This window comes from Psittacula echo, assembly GCF_963264785.1.
Source record: "Psittacula echo genome assembly, chromosome: 4".
NCBI lineage: Eukaryota > Metazoa > Chordata > Aves > Psittaciformes > Psittacidae > Psittacula > Psittacula echo.
The window spans coordinates 31,659,613-31,679,822 of record NC_137738.1 but is presented as its reverse complement, the minus strand read 5'-3'; the positions used below and the strand labels follow the sequence as shown (position 1 = coordinate 31,679,822).

At 44.4% G+C, this 20,210-nt stretch overlaps 2 protein-coding genes across 5 annotated transcripts; one reads left to right on the top strand and one right to left on the bottom strand.

Annotated features, from left to right (window-relative positions):
- The first annotated feature begins 161 nt into the window (after positions 1–161).
- TBP (TATA-box binding protein) lies at positions 162–10,398 on the top strand. 3 transcript variants are annotated; one of them, XM_080615317.1, is made up of 8 exons: positions 162–207; positions 1,923–2,165; positions 2,808–3,139; positions 4,495–4,582; positions 6,601–6,692; positions 7,831–7,998; positions 8,292–8,386; positions 9,303–10,398. In XM_080615317.1, the coding sequence occupies exons 2-8, from the start codon at positions 2,112–2,114 to the stop codon at positions 9,380–9,382; spliced, it is 909 nt and encodes a 302-aa protein (XP_080471443.1). In that variant the 5' UTR covers positions 162–207; positions 1,923–2,111; the 3' UTR covers positions 9,383–10,398. The 3 variants fall into 3 exon arrangements, with proteins under 3 accessions (XP_080471443.1, XP_080471444.1, XP_080471445.1); XM_080615318.1 differs by having other exon boundaries at positions 198–407; XM_080615319.1 differs by having other exon boundaries at positions 198–451.
- PDCD2 (programmed cell death 2) lies at positions 8,393–20,100 on the bottom strand. Of its 2 annotated transcripts, none has more exons than XM_080615316.1 (6): positions 19,524–20,100; positions 19,186–19,449; positions 17,168–17,353; positions 16,021–16,136; positions 14,629–14,745; positions 8,393–9,058 (listed from the first exon to the last, which is right to left on the bottom strand). In XM_080615316.1, exons 1-6 carry the CDS (start codon positions 19,819–19,821, stop codon positions 9,020–9,022), a joined length of 1,020 nt encoding a protein of 339 aa, XP_080471442.1. In that variant the 5' UTR covers positions 19,822–20,100; the 3' UTR covers positions 8,393–9,019. The 2 variants fall into 2 exon arrangements, with proteins under 2 accessions (XP_080471442.1, XP_080471441.1); XM_080615315.1 differs by lacking the exon at positions 8,393–9,058 and adding an exon at positions 13,554–13,942.
- Positions 20,101–20,210: the final 110 nt, after the last annotated feature.

Below are 20,210 nucleotides of genomic sequence, written 5' to 3'. Positions count from 1 at the left end.
CAGCCCTGCCCTGCCTTGCCAAGGAAAGGGGCCAGCCAGCCCTGCTCCACCCTCCCCAGCAGATGCCACCCCTCGCCCTCACTGAAGATGGTGGCGGAGAATGCGGTGGTGGCGCGCGGCGGAAGTGACGCGCTCGAGACGCGCCGACGGCAGCTTGTGTCCCGCGGGCGCTGTGCGGCGGCGGCAGGGTGGCGCTGGGAGCGGCAGGTACAGACCGCACCGCGCCCGCTTCTCCTGGGGCCGCTGCTCGTCCCGCTGGCCGGGGTAGAAGGCGACGGGTGCCAGGGCCACTGGGCCGGGCCTGGAGGGCAGGGGCCGGTGTGCCGGGCTGGGCTTGCTCTGCATCTCCCCACCGGCGCCGCGGCCTTCCCCGCCGGCCTGATCCGCGCGGGGCGGCGCGGGCAGCGGTGAGGAACCTGCTCCCGCTCGTGGGACTCCGGCGCGTCTCGGGGTCAGCGGCGGCCGTTGGTGCCGGGGCTGGGTGACCGCGGGCGGCTGCGTGACTACAACGGTCACCGCTGCCCCGTGTGAGAGTGGGCGGGTGGGCCGAGGGGTCGTGGCGGTGGCGTGGCTCTGGTGGTGGGGGGGCTGCACGCTGCTGGGGCCGGTGTGAGGCCGGGCTGGGACCTGGACGGCGCAGAGAGGCAGGAGGGGTGGCCTCACCCCAAAATTGGCTCTTGCTGAGCGCTGCTGGGTGTTAGGGGAGAGCTCCTGGAAGCGGGCTCCGAGGCAGGGCCGGGCCTTCTCCGAGGTCTCTTGTCTCTGAGCTCTATGCCCTCGACAGACGCGTTCCCCAGCGCTTGTAGTGGAGCTATGAGCAAGCCGCGGTTAGATGGTTACAAGATGGACCTCCTTGTAGGTAGTGTCCTGGCTGCGGGTTCTGGCATGCCTGGTATCTAGACTTATTACTAAACAGCCGTGTTGTCGAGGAGTTGACTTTATTGAGGGTGATGTTCAGGCTTCTATTTACCCCTGTTCTAGGTTGTAAAACCTGGGTGGTCTGTTTGATACCTTTGGTGAGGGTAAAGATGATAATACCATATTATGATGGGGTAGAAAGCATGGTTTTCAGCTGCAGTATATTAATGTAGTTCTGAGCTCTCATACCTCACCAAAAAAAGAGAAAGGATAAATAGGCTTTCTTCAAAATTTGAGGTGGTCTATCTCTGGTCTAATAATGACCTTGAGTATTTCTGGGCAATAGGTCTAGTTAAGAAAACTGTAAATTGATGGAAAAATATTTGATTTCAAGGTGTAGCATTAAAATTCTCCACTTGTGTTGTTTATTTCCATAACACAGCAACAGAGGTATAATTAAAAAGTGATAAAAAATCGTGTACATTTCACTTGTGTGCCTGAAATTGGCTTTCACATATTTTTTTCCTCATAGAGTGCATGTCATTATTGTTTGAAAGCTGTTAGTGTTTTATTTTATGGAAGTGGATAGAAGAGGGTTTCCTAGTTTGGATTTGATCAGTGATGCTTTTCCTATGGAAGAAAACATATTTTTGTTTTGTAAGCCCAAGCCTTAAAATTGCCAGGAGGAGACTTCCAAGCAATGTGTCAGTGAGCTTGTTGGTTCATAGTCAGGGGAATTAAATTCAAAAAAAATCAGTGCTTTTCTGGCTAAAGCAAATCTTGGACAAGAATGGGCATTAACAGCTTGAGTTGTTTGTGGAGGAGGGTTAAGTTAGACAGAGGCCTGCTCATGTGTCAGGGATTTCAGCAGAAGCACGCTGCAAAGTTGCTATAGAATGTGCCTGAAAAAGGTTATATTTATGGATCGTGCTTGTGTGTGTGCATGTGTAAATGTTCTTATATGTATTTGTACGTGGGTGTCTCTTTTGTAACTCAGCAGCTGATAGTTTCTTTGGTTTTGTATTTAGACATTATTCTCAAGATACTACTTTTTCTTTTTTCAGGCTTTGATTAGTATCCGAGACTCATAACACACATTTCTCTGGAGCTGATGTCTTCCTAACATTTTCAGCTTGGCTTTGAAAGCTACTTTGCTGGAATGTTTTAAAGAGCTAAAAACCCTCTAGGATTTGAAGTTAATTTAAACTAATTGAAGAAGATACTTCTGGCCATACCAAAGAATAACTGGAATAATGGATCAGAACAACAGCTTGCCGCCCTACGCTCAAGGCTTAGCCTCCCCTCAGGTAAAAACGAATGATATAATACATAACTATCATCTGAATTTCTTTGTGAAAGTGTTTTCTGTTTCTTGCATGTAATTTCACATTTTTTTGTTTGCACATCTGAAAAGTTGTACCAGGTATTGAATAATACTAGTATAAAGCAGAATTTTGAACCCATCAATTTGTATGTCCAGAGGTATAAGTAACATGAGATATATAGGGTTCTTTTAAGTTGAAACATGACAGACAAGTTGGAAAGAATAATTTAATTTTGGTGGTTGTCCTTTAAATTAGCATACATAATGGAGTGACACTGTGCTATGAATGCATTTGGTAGGATGGGCACAGTCTTTGTTGAAACAATCACGAGTTAAATTGTGGGTCAGAGTTGAGGCATGCTTGCAAGGTAGTGTGAGAAGCATGTTGCATCACTAGCTTGAGATGAACAATGCTAGAATTGACAGATCCCTAGAAATAATGTTATTCTATAAAGAGCTGCATTTCAAGAACTTTCTGGTTTTAGCTAGTTACTACAACATGCCTCAGGTTTGATGTGAGTAACTTGCATTGGTTTATTTTTAGACTCCTCCTGAAAACTTTTTTTTTCTTAAAACCAGCATGATGTCAACAGGATCTGTTTTTGTTTCATGTTTTCTTCTGTAGGGTGCAATGACTCCAGGACTTCCAATTTTTAGCCCGATGATGCCATATGGCACAGGACTGACACCACAGCCTGTCCAGAGCACCAATAGTCTGTCCATTCTAGAGGAACAGCAGCGGCAGCAGCAGCAGCAACAGGCAGCGCAGCAATCTACATCACAGCAAGCAACACAGGGAACATCTGGTCAGACTCCTCAGCTCTTCCACTCACAGACTCTTACCACAGCCCCTTTGCCAGGAACCACACCTCTGTACCCCTCTCCAATGACTCCAATGACTCCAATAACTCCTGCAACACCAGCATCTGAGAGCTCTGGAATAGTGCCACAACTACAGTGAGTGCTGTGTGTCTTAGTGCAGCATGTTCTTTCTTAGATAGCCCTTTAAAGGCTTGGGACCAAAGCCACATCAGGAATTGGGTGCTGCATCTCAGCAGAAAGGAAGGTCCTGAGAATTTATGTGACTCCTCTAGCAATATGAGTAATTTTTTGCTTTATTTTTAGCTTAGCTTTATTACTAAACGACTTAGTAATATAAACCGTTTCTTAGTGATTTGTCAACATGCATCTTTTAAGCATACCAGTGGAGGATGTTGTCCGTGTCTTTACTTAGCACAATTGTAGCTTTCAACTCCTCTATGCACTTTAGGAGGTCATTATGCTTTAGCTATGAAGTAGCCTGGGTTGATAATCTGGTATTTCAAAATATGCATACTTGGAAACACTCTCATTTGTACTTTACTAGATACTCGCAACATGTTCACAGAAAAGCAAATAGCTCCACTTCATTGTGCATAGAACTTTGTTAGTGAGATATTAAAGCAGAAGACAGGAACTGTCACAGCTGAAAGTAACTGGAAGGGGTAGAGGGGAAGAAACTGGTTGCCAGTCTAGGAGCTAGAGCTGAGTTGTACTTATTATTCTATGTCCCCTTTTCTAGTTCATGGCTATAGCTGAGTTTGTAATGAGGGAGGGAAAAAGCTAGAACTAATTCTGTGTTTAAGTATGAAAGTACTTTCACTAGACTTCAGTTTAAAGAGACTTTTACAGCCATTTATGCAAGGCCCAAAGAGAAGTGGTTGATAACATGAATTTGGCATTGAAAGAATAGTTCCTCATATTTATTTTTTCCCCATAAAGACCTTTATATTTTAGGGTTTTCCCAGAAAACAAGTTTCCAGTTAAATTTTGCATCTAGGAGCTTCTGTTAAACTTTCTAGAGACCTCCTACCCTATTGCCTGGCAATGGGCGTACTTCCCAGGTTGTTCCCACTTTGTCATGCAACTCTTCTTCCCATACCAAGGAAAGTTCCAGACTGTACTATTGCTACCTTACCTTCTCCTGTCTCCAGCCACTTCCATGATTGTGGTGGGGGCCCTTAACATCAAGAATTCTTCCTGCTAAACTCAAACAGAGATTCTTCTCTGTTTATAGCTTTTATTCTCATAATAGCTGGCAGATCAGGAGGAATCAGCAGTCATGCCTTAGGAGCTACTGCCCTACAAAAGAAGGTTCCTGAGCCAAAACACTGCTCAATGTTCCTGTCAGTAGGAAGGATGTCATTCAGACCCACTTGGCGAAAAAAATAGAAAACATGTATCTATCTATAAGAATCAAGCTTGGTTAAAAATGAAGAAGACACATTAATTCTTTACTGTATTTTTAATGTATTTCTCTGAACTGTCTTCAGGAATATTGTGTCCACAGTGAATCTTGGTTGCAAACTTGACCTAAAAACTATTGCTCTTCGTGCCCGAAATGCTGAATATAATCCCAAGGTAAGAGAAATGTATTTGAGTTTATCTTATAACACCTATGTCAAAGGCACAGGTTGTGGGTGTACTTTGCTGTAGTAATAGATGGAAGAACCTTCCTGCTGTAGGTGCCGTTTTGTACTATAGTTAAAAAAGAAATCTTTCATAGACTTACAATATTCTGTCAGATTGATAAAAAGCATTTTAATACTGATGTGGCTGTGTGTTACACCACGTTGTAATTTGGTAGATTTAGACAGAACACAGCACATTTAGGAAGAACCTAACCAACAGTGTCATACACTGGCCAAATTGCTTGTTGTTGAGCTGGCCTCTGCTTCTGTTCATATGGACATGTTTGTTTGGTGGTGCTCAGAAGATTCCTTTTTCATATTACTATGAAATGTCTGATGATGAAGTCTTGTCTCCTGTCTCCCAACAAGGAGAAAGGAAGGATGAATTCAGCTCCTGGGCTCCTGCCAGGGCCATGGTTGTGGCTTCTTCCACCGATCTGCTCCTCTGGAATTCTTGTGGTCCCAGCATGCTCACTCATTTTTTACAGTCTTGCTTCCCCTCTGAGCTCTGTTCCTTTGTGTTTTCCCCCAGTACTCATGGCACCTCCTTGCTTCTGATGGCTAGGTTTGGTGGAACAGCAAAATTCAATTGCTGGGGTTTTTTTGTTTGTTTGCTGACTACTAAGTTGCCTGCTGATTCTAAAGAGAAGTCTGTTAAACAGAGGGATTCTTCTAGCTTGGGAAACTGAGCAACAGTAGAGGACCTGGAGTGTTGATTCAAGAAAATTAAGTCACTTAATTTTTCTTTTGGGTGTCTTTACCGTGGCTTTGCAACCACGGTAGTTGGACGCTATTTCTAATAAAAGTTTAGATGTTGTGTATGGAATTGAATTGACTTGCCTTGGGAAGGCTTCAGTTTTCCTCAGTTGTGGGTGGATGGCTTTGTTTTAGTATTTTGGATTTTGCTGCAGTTTACCTAAACTTTACTCTGGAAGATTAAAGCATGTGTGCAGGTGTATGTGATAAATAACTGTTACTGTAAGTTTGTATCAGCAATGCTGTTGGATAATTGCATGTAAGATATTAGCACAGCAAAAAATCTGAACATGCCGTGGTAATTTAAGGTAGGGGTAGGTGGCTATAAAACTTGTAGGCTAGAATAACCAATACAAAATGCTGTTTTCCACAGCAGAGACACAGAAGGGTTATGTAACATGCTGTTGACGTTCAGTCAGTACATTCATCTATCAAAGAAGATGTTGCTTGGCTGTATTATTTCAGCCATATTTTGACAAATGTGCTGGTAGGTAACCCACGCTACCGCCTTGGTTGTGTCAGCAGAACAGCTTATGGGGCTGCATGGTGAGCTGGTCCAAGTTAAATGTAACAGACAAACAGGGGTATGTCCACATCAGTTTCCAGTATCTCTTGCTTAAGTTTAAGAATGTTTGGAAATGCAGGCAGAGATGTTACAGTACTTGGAATAAACAGCTAGAGCTAACCAGGCTGCTGTGTTCTACTATGGTGGCTGAGGTGGCTTCTGTTTACACAGAACTTTGATCTCCAGCTGTTCTGTTTGCTGGTATTTCACACTGCCTGGTTTTTTAAGACACAGAAACAAAATAGATCATAAAATATTTGCAGATAGTCTTCCATCTTGCTTATAACAGATCTGATTTCAGGAGATGTGGAGGAAATTTTGGTTTGATTTATTTTTAAGATTGTCTCTATTGCTCTGTTGCAAATGTTAACATTATTTATATGTTGCATATACCTTAATGAGAAATGAGCTTAGTAAAATAAGAATGCAATAGTAAATATTCTTTGTGTCTAACTCTACCTCTCGTGTGTGTTTGAAGCTACTTATGATTTAAGCATTTCAAGTAAATTTTGAGTGATCCATAAGTATGTTTGAACTTAGTATTTCTTGGCAATGCAGTGTAACGTGCTACTTAGATTATGCAAATTTGGTTTTAATGTAATGATCACATCAATGTATCACTGATAGTCTCAACACTCACATTTCAGCGTTTTGCTGCTGTTATTATGAGAATAAGAGAGCCACGTACTACTGCACTTATATTCAGCTCTGGAAAAATGGTTTGCACAGGAGCAAAAAGGTATGTTTAGGTATTACAAGTAAACTAACTTAGGCTGTCTTTTCTCTTGTACCATGGTGCTTTATAACTACTATCATTTGTATAAGTACTTGTATATATACCACAAAGTTGTGCAGGTATGACTGAGCTTGCTTCCCAGCTATTTCAAATAGACTCATACACATTCCCACACAAAATGTCCTTTCATGGCTGAAAGGGCTTCATGAAGGGAGAAATTATAGTTTCATTTCTGAAGCTCTTTCATACAGTCTGATGAACTGGTTTGTGGAGGTTGTTGCATTCACTTCTTTGGCTTTGCAGTTATAAATTTTTTTTCTAATAATTTAAAAATTGCAGTGGAACTGCTTCAGCTGTAGGGCTGGTGGCAGAAGAGTGATTTTGTATTTGAATTGTTTAATTCATCACAGCCCAACAGCTCCAAGTCTCTGCTCCCTGTAGTCTGATCTCTTAACATGATCATTGAAGCATAAGAATTGAAAACTAAACATAAGCTTAACTCCAGTGGGCGGAATAGAAATACTGCTCTGAAGAAATCCGTTAGGAATCTAGAAGCAATAAGCTAATGAGCAGAGATGAATGAATAGAGCTGTACAGGAAATGTTTTCTCTGCCTGGTGATACTTGAAATTCAAGTTGTCTTATTCTGTGTTAGGAACAACTACATCCTGAGCTGTTTACAAAACTGAAGCAAACTGAGTTCTCCAATAACTCACTGTGTTAAACCCATATTTGAATGCCTGGGCTGAATCAAGAGGAGTGTTTTGGCAGTTCACAGATTTTTCTGGAAACACACATTTTCTAGCAGTAGTAGTTCAAAGTTGTTCTACTCTGAATATTTAAGTAACAGTTTTCACATCCCATTAGAAGACTGGATCAATATTTTAAGAGTGTGAAATGTGTGGATTTATAACTTGCTGTTCTCTGCCTCAATGAACATTTGAATGTCTGGACCCTAATATGAAAATCAGCATGCAAACCAGTGCTGGTTGTTAATTTTGGATGTAAAATTTTGCATGTGACCCTCCCCTCCCCCTCAACACGGATTATTTTTTTCCAGTTACATATTTGTGGTTTAATGGTATTTGCTTTAAGTAATACTTAACTGAGGAAATAATATGGTTATCATTTTCTCACTTCAGTGAGGAGCAATCCAGACTGGCAGCAAGGAAGTATGCAAGAGTTGTTCAGAAACTGGGTTTTCCTGCAAAATTTTTGGATTTTAAGATTCAGAACATGGTGGGTAGCTGTGATGTGAAATTCCCCATCAGATTAGAAGGATTGGTACTCACACACCAGCAGTTCAGCAGGTAAAAAAAAGGGCTTGTTTATGTTTCATTCTTGTTGCATATTGACTGTCTTAGAGCGTGGCACCTGCTCAGATTATTCCTTTGCACCAGAGGGAAACCTGCATCTTTGTTCCTGTCACTGCTCTGCCTTGGGTTTAACTGAAGTTGTCCAGTAGGAACTCATCAACATGATCCCTGCTGTGTTCTCCCAAGTTTCAGTGAAGTCCACATCTGCTCTGCCCATTCCTGCAGATGAAAGACTGGAACATGTGTGTGCAAGCATGTTTGAACACTGTCACTCTTTTCTCTTACAGCTATGAGCCAGAATTGTTTCCTGGCTTAATCTACAGAATGATCAAGCCAAGAATTGTTCTGCTTATTTTTGTTTCTGGAAAAGTGGTTTTAACTGGTAAGTGAAGACATTATCTTACTCCAGTAGGCTAGATTTAGACTGTACTACAAGAGAACACACAATGATACCAAAAGATATATAGGTTATTTCCTTTTGAGGTGACAGTACTGAGAAAGATCAGATAGTACAGCATTCTGTGGATGAGAATGCACAAACCAAAAGACATGTTTGGCTAAATTCATATAAGCAGCGACCGTGAATCCTAATTAAGCATTCAAGTGCCAAAACACCTGTAAGAGCGCAGGTGGTGTTTCTGGCAAATCTGAAAGTCCGTTTCTCTGGGCTGGATGTTTATGACTGCACTCAGTGTTCTTTGACAGCTTGGCTGAAGGCTGCTGCCATTCTCCTTTGATATGGCAGCCAAAGAAGGGAAGATAGCCATGCTGTAGGACCACCTCAACCTCAAGCGCTCCACCTAAACCCTTCCTTTTCCCCTCATACTGAATCTCATGATAGAGGAAGAAAACCCACAAGACTCAGGAAAAAGGAGCATGTCCCTGCAGTGTGACCAGTGGCAGGCCTCTGCAGTGGTCTTCACGGCCAGATCTTGCTTCCCCAGGCTTCACACTCTCAAAAAAAAAGTTCCACCAGTGGAGTCTTTTTGCAGCAATGTCCCGTGGGCTGTGCTTTCTAGTTGGGTCTCCTGTGGAAGTTGTGCATGGAAGAATCCTGTTTGCAAATGGAGGATGCGCACAAAGATGCTAATGAAAGTTTTGCAATTTATCAGGATAAACAGTGAGAAGGCTGGTAATATATGCTCTGTATGAAATGTGTGTTAAATACAAAGAGATAGTAAAACCAGGGATTTATGGATATGCATCAGTTTTATATAGAGTTGTGTACAAATAAACATTCTAAAAGCTAAAATTATTTGGTGAAAGATACAAGCTAACTTGGTTCCCCCTCTTTCTAGGTGCTAAAGTACGAGCAGAAATCTATGAAGCATTTGAAAACATCTATCCTATTTTAAAGGGATTCAGAAAGACAACGTAACAGTTTATGCATCTTTCAGAGAAATCAGGGGTATATTTTACAAGGTATTGTGTATGGCACAGCAGTAACAAGAGATGGACTTCCAGTGAAGCTGCAACACCAGGACTTGGACTATTTCCCAGTTAGTGCCTACTTTCCCTGATGCTCAAGGGGAACTGTATTCTTGATTATGTCTACTGAGTTACTGTGAGTTGCTTTACTGGGCTGTTCCTGGAGCAGTCCCTCCAAGTTTATTTATATTCTAGCTTTTAAATAGTTTTAATGCCAGTTCTATTAATAGGAAATCCATAAGTTGGATTAAAGACAAATGCGACTGTGTCACTCAGCGTGTAAACCACTTAAATTGCCATGTATATATGTTCTAACTTCCTTCCGTAAGACCATGGTTCTTATAATTTTAAGAACTTCAGCTTTTAAATTTCTTCCAATTTTAAATTTCTTTGGTGCCAGACACATTCCCTTTTTCCAGTATTAAGCAAGACAGAATAAATTTATTAATGAAAATGGCTCACTGTACATATATATAATATATACCTTCCTTCTCTTTCCTCCTTCAGCTCCACGTGTACAATAAACCCTGTTTATACAACTATGGGAACTGTCTGAATGAATTTTAAAATTACCCAGCTGGTAGAGTGAAATACATTGAAAACTGTTTTGGAGGATTTTTTTGTTTAATTTAACCTGGATCTTTCACTAGCACATGCACTACTCCAAGTGACCTGTCGTTTTGAGAGTCTTCACAATGCTCTGGCTTGCTTACCAGCAATCATTGGTTACCAATCATTTGCTTACCAGCAAACCATCCTTGGCAATGTCTAGCTTGAATATTTCTTGTATGCCAAAGCAAGAGATGACTGGTTGGAGAAGTGTGTGTTCCAGTATGTGTCGCCTTATCTGCAACACATGGGATTTATGCAAGTCTTAAATAGCTACACTTGACTGAATTGAACAAAAATCCCTGCTTAGCTTCCAGAATTTCTTTAAAATACTACTTTTGTATTTTACCAACTATAAGAGCCTCACTATATTAGTGTTCCTGTACAATGTCAAAGACTAGTCAGTATGTACATGATCTTCCCTCTGAACTGTGCTTGAAGCTTATAGGCTGACAACTAAAAATAAACTTTTTCTCCAGTAAATTTCCAGTAATAGTAACCTCCTTTATATGACTTGCACATTCTTTCAAACAGCTTTTATCTAAAACTAACCCAAATGTAACCGTGGTCTCTTTTTTTACTAAGTTGGTGTTATATTCCAGACAAAATGAAGTTTTGGTTGGCTTTGCTACTGCTGCTTGCAAATCTTAATCCATAGAACTACTCCCCCCATAGCATTGTACACCACTGTTTCTCCAGGTGTTTTAATAATTGGTTTCACAGATCTTACCAGAAAGCTGCTGTTTAATAATGCAGCTTTGCCAGGGTAAGTTAAAAATAGCCAAACCCTGCATCACCTCTAGTGCCACACTGCTGTGAGCTAGTGAATGTGACTAAGTGCTCTTGAACATAGCTGCATGACTGTCCATGCTTTTGCAGGAATGGTCTGGGCAGGACAAGGGAATACCTAAATGAAGTAAATTCTATAGTAAAACCACCCCACCCCCCCAACTCTGCCCTCTCCCCCTGCCCCAGCCCATCTTTTCTGCAAATACAGCTATAGCCAAAGGCATAAAGCTGCTGCCACGGTAATTTCAGCATTATGATTCCATTTTCTCTTGCCTCAGCTATACTGCAGTCAAGGAGCAAAAGAATCCCTGCAGAGGGCACTTACTTTTCACCAAAGATAGCAGACTTAAGGTACCATTCAGCTTGAAAATCTGCTGCTACAGGCAGTAAGTAACAACACAGACGTGTTCTGGTAAGGGTGGCTGTGTTTAAACTGCTTCTGCATCAGACAGATAGTCCCATACAGAAATAGTTTAGTTCAATTAATAGTTTTAAGTCTGATAAAACACTTAATTTTTGTGCATTTTACCTTGAATAAGCACTCAATCACAACATGTAACAACTGCCAAGTTACATTCAGTGTACCTTCTGAGAAAGAGAAGCACATTTAAGTTGTATAGTGAAAGGCTACACATCTTTGTCTTAGTTATGACTTACTTCCATACTCCTCCTGAGCATAAGCATGCAAGGGATCTTACAATAGTCTGCTTCTCTCTGTGAATGAATGTTAATTTTTGAGTAGCACAAGGAAAATCCTGGCAGACAACAACCTAAGTTCCTCTTAGGAAAGCTAAGGCCCAGTTAGAATTAAACTTGGCTAGGGACGTTAAGGATAACAGGAAGGGATTCTATAGGTACGTAGAGAATAAAAGACCGACTAGGGACAATGTAGACCCTCTCCGGAAGATACTGGGAGAACTGGCTACCCGGAATTTGGAGAAGGCTGAGGTTCTTAATGACTTCTTTGCCTCGGTCTTCACTGGCAAAGGCTCTGACCGCACCACCCAAGTCTTGGAAGGCGGATGCAGGGACTGTGAGAATGAAGACCCTAGGCCCACTGTAGGAGAGGATCTGGTTCGAGACCATCTTAAAAACCTAAACATACACAAGTCCATGGGACCTGATGAAATCCATCCGCGGGTCCTGAAGGAGCTGGCGAATGAAGTTGCTAAGCCACTGTCCATCATATTTGAAAAATCATGGCAGTCAGGTGAAGTTCCTGATGACTGGAAAAAGGGAAATATAACCCCCATTTTCAGGAAAGGGAAAATGGATGACCCAGGGAATTACAGACCAGTCAGTCTCACCTCCGTGCCTGGCAAAATCTTGGAGCAGATTCTCCTGGAAGCCATGCTAAGGGACAGGAAAAACAGGGAGGTGGTTGGTGACAGCCAGCATGGCTTCACTAAGGGGAAATCCTGCCTGACCAATTTGGTGGCCTTCTATGATGGGCCTACGGAACTGATGGATGGGGAGAGCAGTTGACGTCATCTACCTGGACTTGTGCAAAGCCTTCGACACTGTCCCACACGACATCCTTGTCTCTAAATTGAAGAGACATGAATTTGATGGGTGGACCACTCAGTGGATAAAGAACTGGCTGGATGGCTGCACACAAAGGGTTGTGGTCAATGGCTCAGTGTCCAGCTGGAGACCGGTGACGAGTGGTGTCCCTCAGGGATCGGTGTTGGGACCGGTCTTGTTCAACATCTTTGTTGGTGACATGGACAGTGGGATTGAGTGCACCCTCAGCAAGTTTGCCGATGACACCAAGCTGTGTGGTTCGGTTGATACGCCGGAGGGAAGGGATGCCATCCAGAGGGACCTCGACACGCTTGTGAGGTGGGCTGATGCCAACCTGATGAAGTTTAACCATGCCAAGTCCAAGGTCCTACACCTGGGTCGGAGCAATCCCAGGCACAGCTACAGGTTGGGCAAAGAAGAGATTCAGAGCAGCCCTGTGGAGGACTTGGGGGCATTGGTCGATGAGAAAATGAACATGAGCTGGCAGTGTGCGCTCGCAGCCCAGAAAGCCAACCATATCCTGGGCTGCATCAAAAGGAGCGTGACCAGCAGGTCAAAGGAGGTGATCCTGCCCCTCTACTCTGCTCTCCTGAGACCTCACTTGGAGTATTGTGTGCAGTTCTGGTGTCCTCAACATAAAAAGGACATGGAAGTGTTGGAACAAGTCCAGAGGAGGGCCACGAGGATGATCAGGGGCCTGGAGCACCTCCCGTATGAAGACAGGCTGAGAAAGTTGGGGCTGTTCAGCCTGGAGAAGAGAAGGCTGCGTGCAGACCTCACAGCAGCCTTCCAGTATCTGAAGTAGGCCTGTAAGGATGCTGGGGAGGGACTATTCATCAGGGACTGTAGTGACAGGACAAGGGCTAACGGGTTCAGACTTAAACAGGGGAAGTTTAGATTGGATATAAGGAAGAAATTCTTTACTGTAAGGATGGTGAGGCGCTGGAATGGGTTGCCCAGGGAGGTTGTGAATGCTCCATCCTTGGCGGTGTTCAAGGCCAGGTTGGATGAGGCCTTGGGTGGCATGGTTTAGTGTGAGGTGTCCCTGCCCATGGCAGCAGGGTTGGAACTAGATGATCCTAAGGTCCTTTCCAACCCTAACTATTCTATGATTCTGTCAAATCCAGTCAGAACAAAAGATACTTTGACCAATCCAAAAATATTTCATCTTTATTTAAACATTAAGAACTGAGATTTGAACTTACTTAAACTCACTGAACAAATGCATCTGGCCTCAGTACTAGGTTGAGGTAAAAGCTCCTGTGGAGTGCAAGAGAGAGGCTGTCAAGGTCTAACTTTTAGTTTCTATCAGTCAAAAGATCCACAGCTATCAGCAACTGTAGTTCAACCTGTCTGCAAAGCACAGATGCACTGAAACAAGGCAAGTATTCTATTTAGAAGATTTGGCTTCGTAACCTGACGGAAGGCAAACAGAGCCTGCAGAGAAGTCTTGTTTCCATATGAACTCCTCCATGTATTTATTTTCCTCACCACAGTTGTTAGCACAGGTGTACACCACCAGTGTTCCCCAGTCAATGCTCTCTCCAAGGCTGTCAACCTGAAGGTGGTTCAGGAGCTGTGGCATAATCTTTTATAAAGGAAAAACAAAGATTTAGAGGTAGACCACAGCCCTCTACCCTCTCCCTGCATGTCTTCTCAAAGCTGGGCCCTGCCTTCATTTATGTTCTCCTGCACTAAAATCCCAATGAAAGCTACTCAAACACAATAAATTTGGAATTCCCAACACAGTGTAGTAGATACACAGGGGAAAAAAGGCATGGCCCTACTTACTTGAGATACAGAAGTTTTATTAAAGTGCTGCCTGACTTGCAAGCCTCCTTCCATTTGAAATTACCTTCATAATTATGTTTTGTCTTTGCATGACATTAAGTGTATTCACCCAATATACACATTCGGCATTCAAAATTCTACAGCCAAGTGTTTCCAGCCAGACGTATTTCCAAGTCACATCAGGAAAGCTTTTTTCTTTTTTAATACACAATACCAGACTCCTATGACTTAAGAGATGGCTCCATATTCAGTGCACCATTTTATAAATGGTGCAAATTATCAGATGGGAACCTGCCTACTGTATGTGAAAGTCTTCAAAGAAAAAGCAGTTACAGTAGTAAATGAGGGCTCTGTACCATTTAACATAGTTAGCTTGTAGCAACTGCAACCACCCCACTCTAACTACAAGTCAACACCTATACAATTAGATTCTGTTAAGTCTCAACTACACTGTCTATATTATCTGTAAATGAATCTACATACCTGGAATTCAAAAATCCTTCTGGCACCACATAAGCAATTTGGGATATCTTTTTCTTCAGGTATATTTTCACCTGATACCCAGATTGGGCCTTCTCCTTCTCTGCAGTATCTAATAATCTGAAATACAGCAGAAGATAAGTTCTTGAGACTGTCTTTTCATCTTGGTATAGAATTGGTATTTAGTGACAAAGCTGTAAGATGGTGCAAAAAAGGTCACTTCCTTTAAGTAATACCCATGGCAAAGTCTATCAGTTGCAAATGTGGTACTTTAAATAAGACAGGCCCTTTTATACAAATTTTCTTAACTATCTGAATGATGGAAGTATTCATACAGCTTTTTTTCAATGAACCAGGGATAAACCGCAATGATTTGTACTGCTCTTATGATTCTAATTAAGGGACCCAGAAGTGTGAGGTCATGTATTTTAGTCTTGGGACAAAGGAAGAGCAGATTGATAATTAGCACACAGAAGTGTGCGGAAGTCAGGAATGCAACCCAGCTCTTCCTGTTTGCAGCTCTGCACCTAAATGAAGGGGACTGTCCTGATGTCCAGGGAGGAGGTACTTTCAGACATTCATATCCTTTGTTGTTCTGTTACTATCTAAGGATTTATACAGGAAATAAGGCATTATCAAAAGATCAGTCAAGATGGGGATGGTAGGAGTGATGCATCTACCTCAAGCAGAGGAGGGAACAAAGTCTCTTACTTTCTGTGTGTACACCTTAACCCCTCAGCTAAACCCCAGGTAAAACACAGAGATAATATCTTCTTCCTCCACCATATTCATGGATTTAGGCCTGTGTTTCCTCTGAATGGAAGAGAGCCATGTTTCTATTTCACAATGAGGCTTTTTTTCAGCCTCTTGTGTTAGCAAACAATAGCATGGGGGAGATTTCTGGTTTAAACAGTTGACATTTTAGAGCCATCACTAACTTCAACCTTAAAAAAATCCAAACCATCCCTCCATGCAGCTGGTGACAGTGACAGAGCTTTTCCTTGCAGTTTTGCTTCAGCTGAGAAGAGAAGCCAACAGGGCCAAAGGCTGAGGAAGGCTGCAATGGCTCACTACCTCCTTTGGTTAAACCACCTCACAGGATGGCAGGTCCCAACCTCACCAGTGTTGGCTTCAACCCTCCCATGCCTTCTCATCCTGACCAACTTCTGTTTTAGACAGGTGAGTAGGTGCTAAACTCTTTCTTCAGCATGAATCAAGTTCACCCATAAGGAAGATGAGGGAATGCTTCATGAGGGTTAAGGTGTGGGAAGGATGAGGGGGCATCCCCACCATTGCCATATCTAACGGTAGGTACAGAAAGCAGTGAAACATTGTCCAGGTGCAGCAAGATGCTGGGCCAGAATCTTAAGTTCTACAGCTCCCCCATCTTCTGACCTGCTCTGGTTCGACAGCTATTCGTTCTTTAAACATTTGGAAAATCTTGTCATCTTCAGTCTCATGTTTTGCCATAGCTTCCAGTGTCTCGTCATCTAAAGATTGACATGCTTCACCTAAAGAAAAAAAACCCAAAGGTTACAGGCTAATGCAAGACAGCCAGAAACTAAAAACTACTGCACCTGTGACTGCATTTTGCTCTCAAGAATCATTTCCAGTATTCCAAGACCAAAATCATTCCAAGACTCCCCCCGGCCTGCCTTTTGTGACAGGCACACACAGATCCATTTACTAGTGTTAGGTGCATTTTTAAACATAGATGTCCACACTGGAATGCCTGAAAGGGAAGGAGTTAAGTTTGTGGCTCCTAGTGGGTATCACAGAGAATGCTGAGCCTTCAGAACGTGACATCTGGAAAGGCCACCCATGTTGTGTGTGTGCCAGGCTTCAGTTTCTAGCACTGAAGAGCGTGTCTGTTACAGTCCAACGTTCACATCAACATGGTGTACTGAGCAGTCTCAAGATGGACGGCCGGGAGCCCAGCAGCCTTCCCGGTACCACCACAAACACTGCCTGGGTGTGTTCAAAGCTGCATAGTGAGCTGCAAACACATCAGGCACTTCGGAGGAAGAGGGGAAAGTGCCTGCACTTCAGCTGCTTAACTGAAGATCAACTAGAATAGCCTCAGAACATCTTTCTTTAGCGCAGATAAGCAGATTTGTTACACATTTCCCATAAATTCAGACAAACTGAACTAAGTCAAGCCAATGTAACTTGTCATGTCAATGCATGTAACTCAGTCTCCCGATTGCAAAGAGTGTCCAGCAGCCCATGCTCAGGGTCTCGTATTTCTCACTTGTGTTGTTTCTTACCTGCAGGAAGCACAAAGTGACACAGCGTAACTCCCAGCTACCTGCAGCTTCACTGCAGCAACAGCCACTTCAACAGCTCCTGGGGTTAGGGCTTAGTAAGTCTCTCCCCTAAAAGCAACTTATATTATGGGATGTCTACAAAAAACGTAAATTACAAATGACTGTAGATTTAGCCTTTTGGCACCACTAGTTTACAATGAACACTTAAAAATTACAGTATTTTATACTTTAAAGATGTGATGCAGGCTTTGTTAGGAAGAATTACATCTTCTTACCTGCACTGCTTGTGACACGGAAGTCCTCTTGTTCTTTCAGGTCCTTTGATGTCTCTGCAGCTCCTTGTTCATCATTGGGATTTACAGTGCTGTCAGCAAGGAATTCTGGTTCCTCAGGTTCTATCAAAATTTCGTATTCTGGAAAAAGGAATTCGTTATGCTCTGGAACTGCATCCGCGGAGCCATCTACAAAACAGAAAACAGATACCATTTGTCATCTCAGATTTCATGTCCTTCTCCCCCAAAACTACACAGCAAACTACGCAGCAAAAACTGCAAACCCTGCACAAGCAAGTGTGGTTTTGTCCTGGGTTCAACAGTAGCAGTCATTTTTCTCCTTCTTAGTAGCTGGTGTAGTGCTGTGTTCTTGACTTTCAGCCTGGGAATAGCGCTGATAACACCGATGTTTTTAGTTGTTGCTAAGTCATGTTTACTCTGACCAAGGACTTTGTGAGTCTCATGCTCTCCCAGGGACGAGGGGAAGCTGGGAGGAAGCAGAGACAGGACACCTGACCCAAACTAGCCAAAGAGGTATTCCATACCACAGCACGTCATGCCCACTATATAAAGTGGGGGGAGCTACCTGGAAGGGCTAGATTACTGCTCGGTCGGGCTGGGTATCAGCCAGCGAGTGGTGAGCGGTTGTACTCTCTTCCCTTGTTATTTCCCTTATCATTATTATTATTGGTGGTAGCAGTAGTGGGTTTGTGTTATACCTTAGTTACTGGACTGCTCTTATCTCAACCCGTGGGAGTTATATTCTTTTGATTCTCCTCCCCATCCCTGCAGGAGCTGGGGGAAAGCATAAGGGGGGGAATGAGCGACCGGCTGCATGGTTCTGAGTTACCAGCTGGGCTTAAACTACGACAGGTTTACATCCCTGACCTGACTGAAAGACAGGAAAGATTTTACATTAAGAACAGTAGAAAACCACAACAGGTGACATGTTGCTCTGAATCTCTCTAAATCCAGAAGACAGAGAAGACAGACTAAACAGTGTTAGCAGCCACATTTTAAAAACCAAACCCTGCAGTTCAACAGCTCTGTGTATCTCTCACTTTACCCAGCATATGCACACTAGTCAAGCGTACACCAGGTGCCCCCACGCCACACCGATTTAATGCTTTTCAACTGTACACCCCAAGCAGGCAAAGCTTCCACAAACACATCAAGTGTTCCTTCTGTGACAGCAGTGTTAACTATGTGCTCATACGTGCTTCAGGTTTCCACTGTTTCAATGCCATGTCTTGACTGACTGCCCCATAACTTGATTTGCACAAATCAACTTATGTTCTCCTTATTTCCACTTCCTACAGAGTCTTCAAGACTAGTATCCTGAACAATGCAGGACAGGGGCTACATTGCACACACCAAGTTTCACTGCCCTGCTATTCATATGATACTTCTGAAGACTAAAAAAAAAGACTTTAAAGATCCTGTAATTGTCCTCTTAGCAACCAGCAATCAAACAGGTGTATGAATGGGACATGAGAGCAGCAGAACAGATGGTGTACGAAAAGTGTCTCTAAAAGAGTACACTCGTGGAAACCTCTCTTTTCACCTATTCATGGTATCCTGTGAAGGCAGCACCTTTCTACATTCCTTCACAATTTCTGAATCTTAGGAGTAGACTACAAAGCAAGAACATTTGCCTACATCCTCTCAGCATTTTAAGGCAAACAGAAAGAGATCTTTGAGAGAGAACAAATGTACATCTTATACTTATCAGCCTTCCAGGAACAACACGTTCTTAAGTTAGACGTTAACCAAACATCTAAGAGAAGGAAAAGCATCTGAAAGAATTACTGAGGGCTTCCTCGCAGCTCATCAAACAACACAGAAGACACAGCCACCTTTCCTGTCTCTACAGGCTCATACCCCAGTAACAAGGTGGGGTATCGGCAGTTGCATGGGCAGCGCTTATCGGCGGGCACTCTGCGGCCAGACCGCGGGCCACCACAGCCCGCTCAGGCAAGCTGTGGGCGAGTCCCCCTCTCCCCCAACCGTCGGAGACCCACCTCCGCTGGCGGCGTGCTGCTCGCAGAACCGCCGGTGCCCCCGCCGCCAGTCCAGCGCCTGGTGCTCTGGGCCGCAGTAGCCGACGCGGCGGCAGCGCCCGCAGGCGTACGGCCCCAGGCAGCCGCAGACGCCGCAGAGAGCGGCGCCGCAGCGGAGCCTGCGGGGAGGACCGGCGGTGGCGGCAGCAAGCTCCGGGGGCGGCTCCTCGGGGGGCGGCTCCTCGGGGTAGATGCTGTTCCGCCGCGGCAGCTGGTTCCGGAACACTGCGGGCGACAGGCGGCGGTTAGCGGCGGCCGAGGGGCCTTGCCCCGTCCTCACCCACCGCCCCCCGCCTCACCGCGGAGGGGCCCCTGCGGGCCTGGGATACGGTAGCAAGCGGCGCCGCGGCAGGCGAAGACGAAGAGAGTGCGGTGGAAGGCGTCAGGGCGGTCGCGCAGCGGCGCGTACAGCTGAAGGAGGAAGGCGCAAGGCTGCTGGCAGCGACCGCAGCGCAGGGCGGCGGGGCCCGGCAGCCCTGCCTCGCCCAGCCACGCCGGCCGCCCCCCGACCTTGCTGGGGAAGTAGGCGCTGCGCAGCCGCCATGCCTCGGCCGGCCCCACGGCCGCCGCGAAACCCAGCTCCACGCCGGCCGCCATGCTGCCGCCGGAAGTGCCGCCGGCCGGCTTCGCCTCGCTCCGGAAGCGGTCGCCGACAGCGGCCGCCTCGTACCGGTCGCCTCATACTGCTCCAAACGGCCGCGGCGGGCGGGACAACGGCCCTTAGAGTGCTTCCCGCCGCAGCCCCCTGAGGTGTGTCAGGGAGCGAGGCGGGAGGCGCAGGAGCAGAGGTGACTGCCGTTAACGGCATGAAGTAATTAAGTCATGAAGTAATTAAAACAATCCCCAGTTGCCTAAAATAAAACAACAGAACCTCATCCAAATCCATCCCAAACAGTAAAACCCAATTAGCCTTTCTGGTTATTGCCAAAGGTTTGATTCGTGCTGTTCATAAGGGCCTCACATTACATTTAGCCAGCCAGCAACGT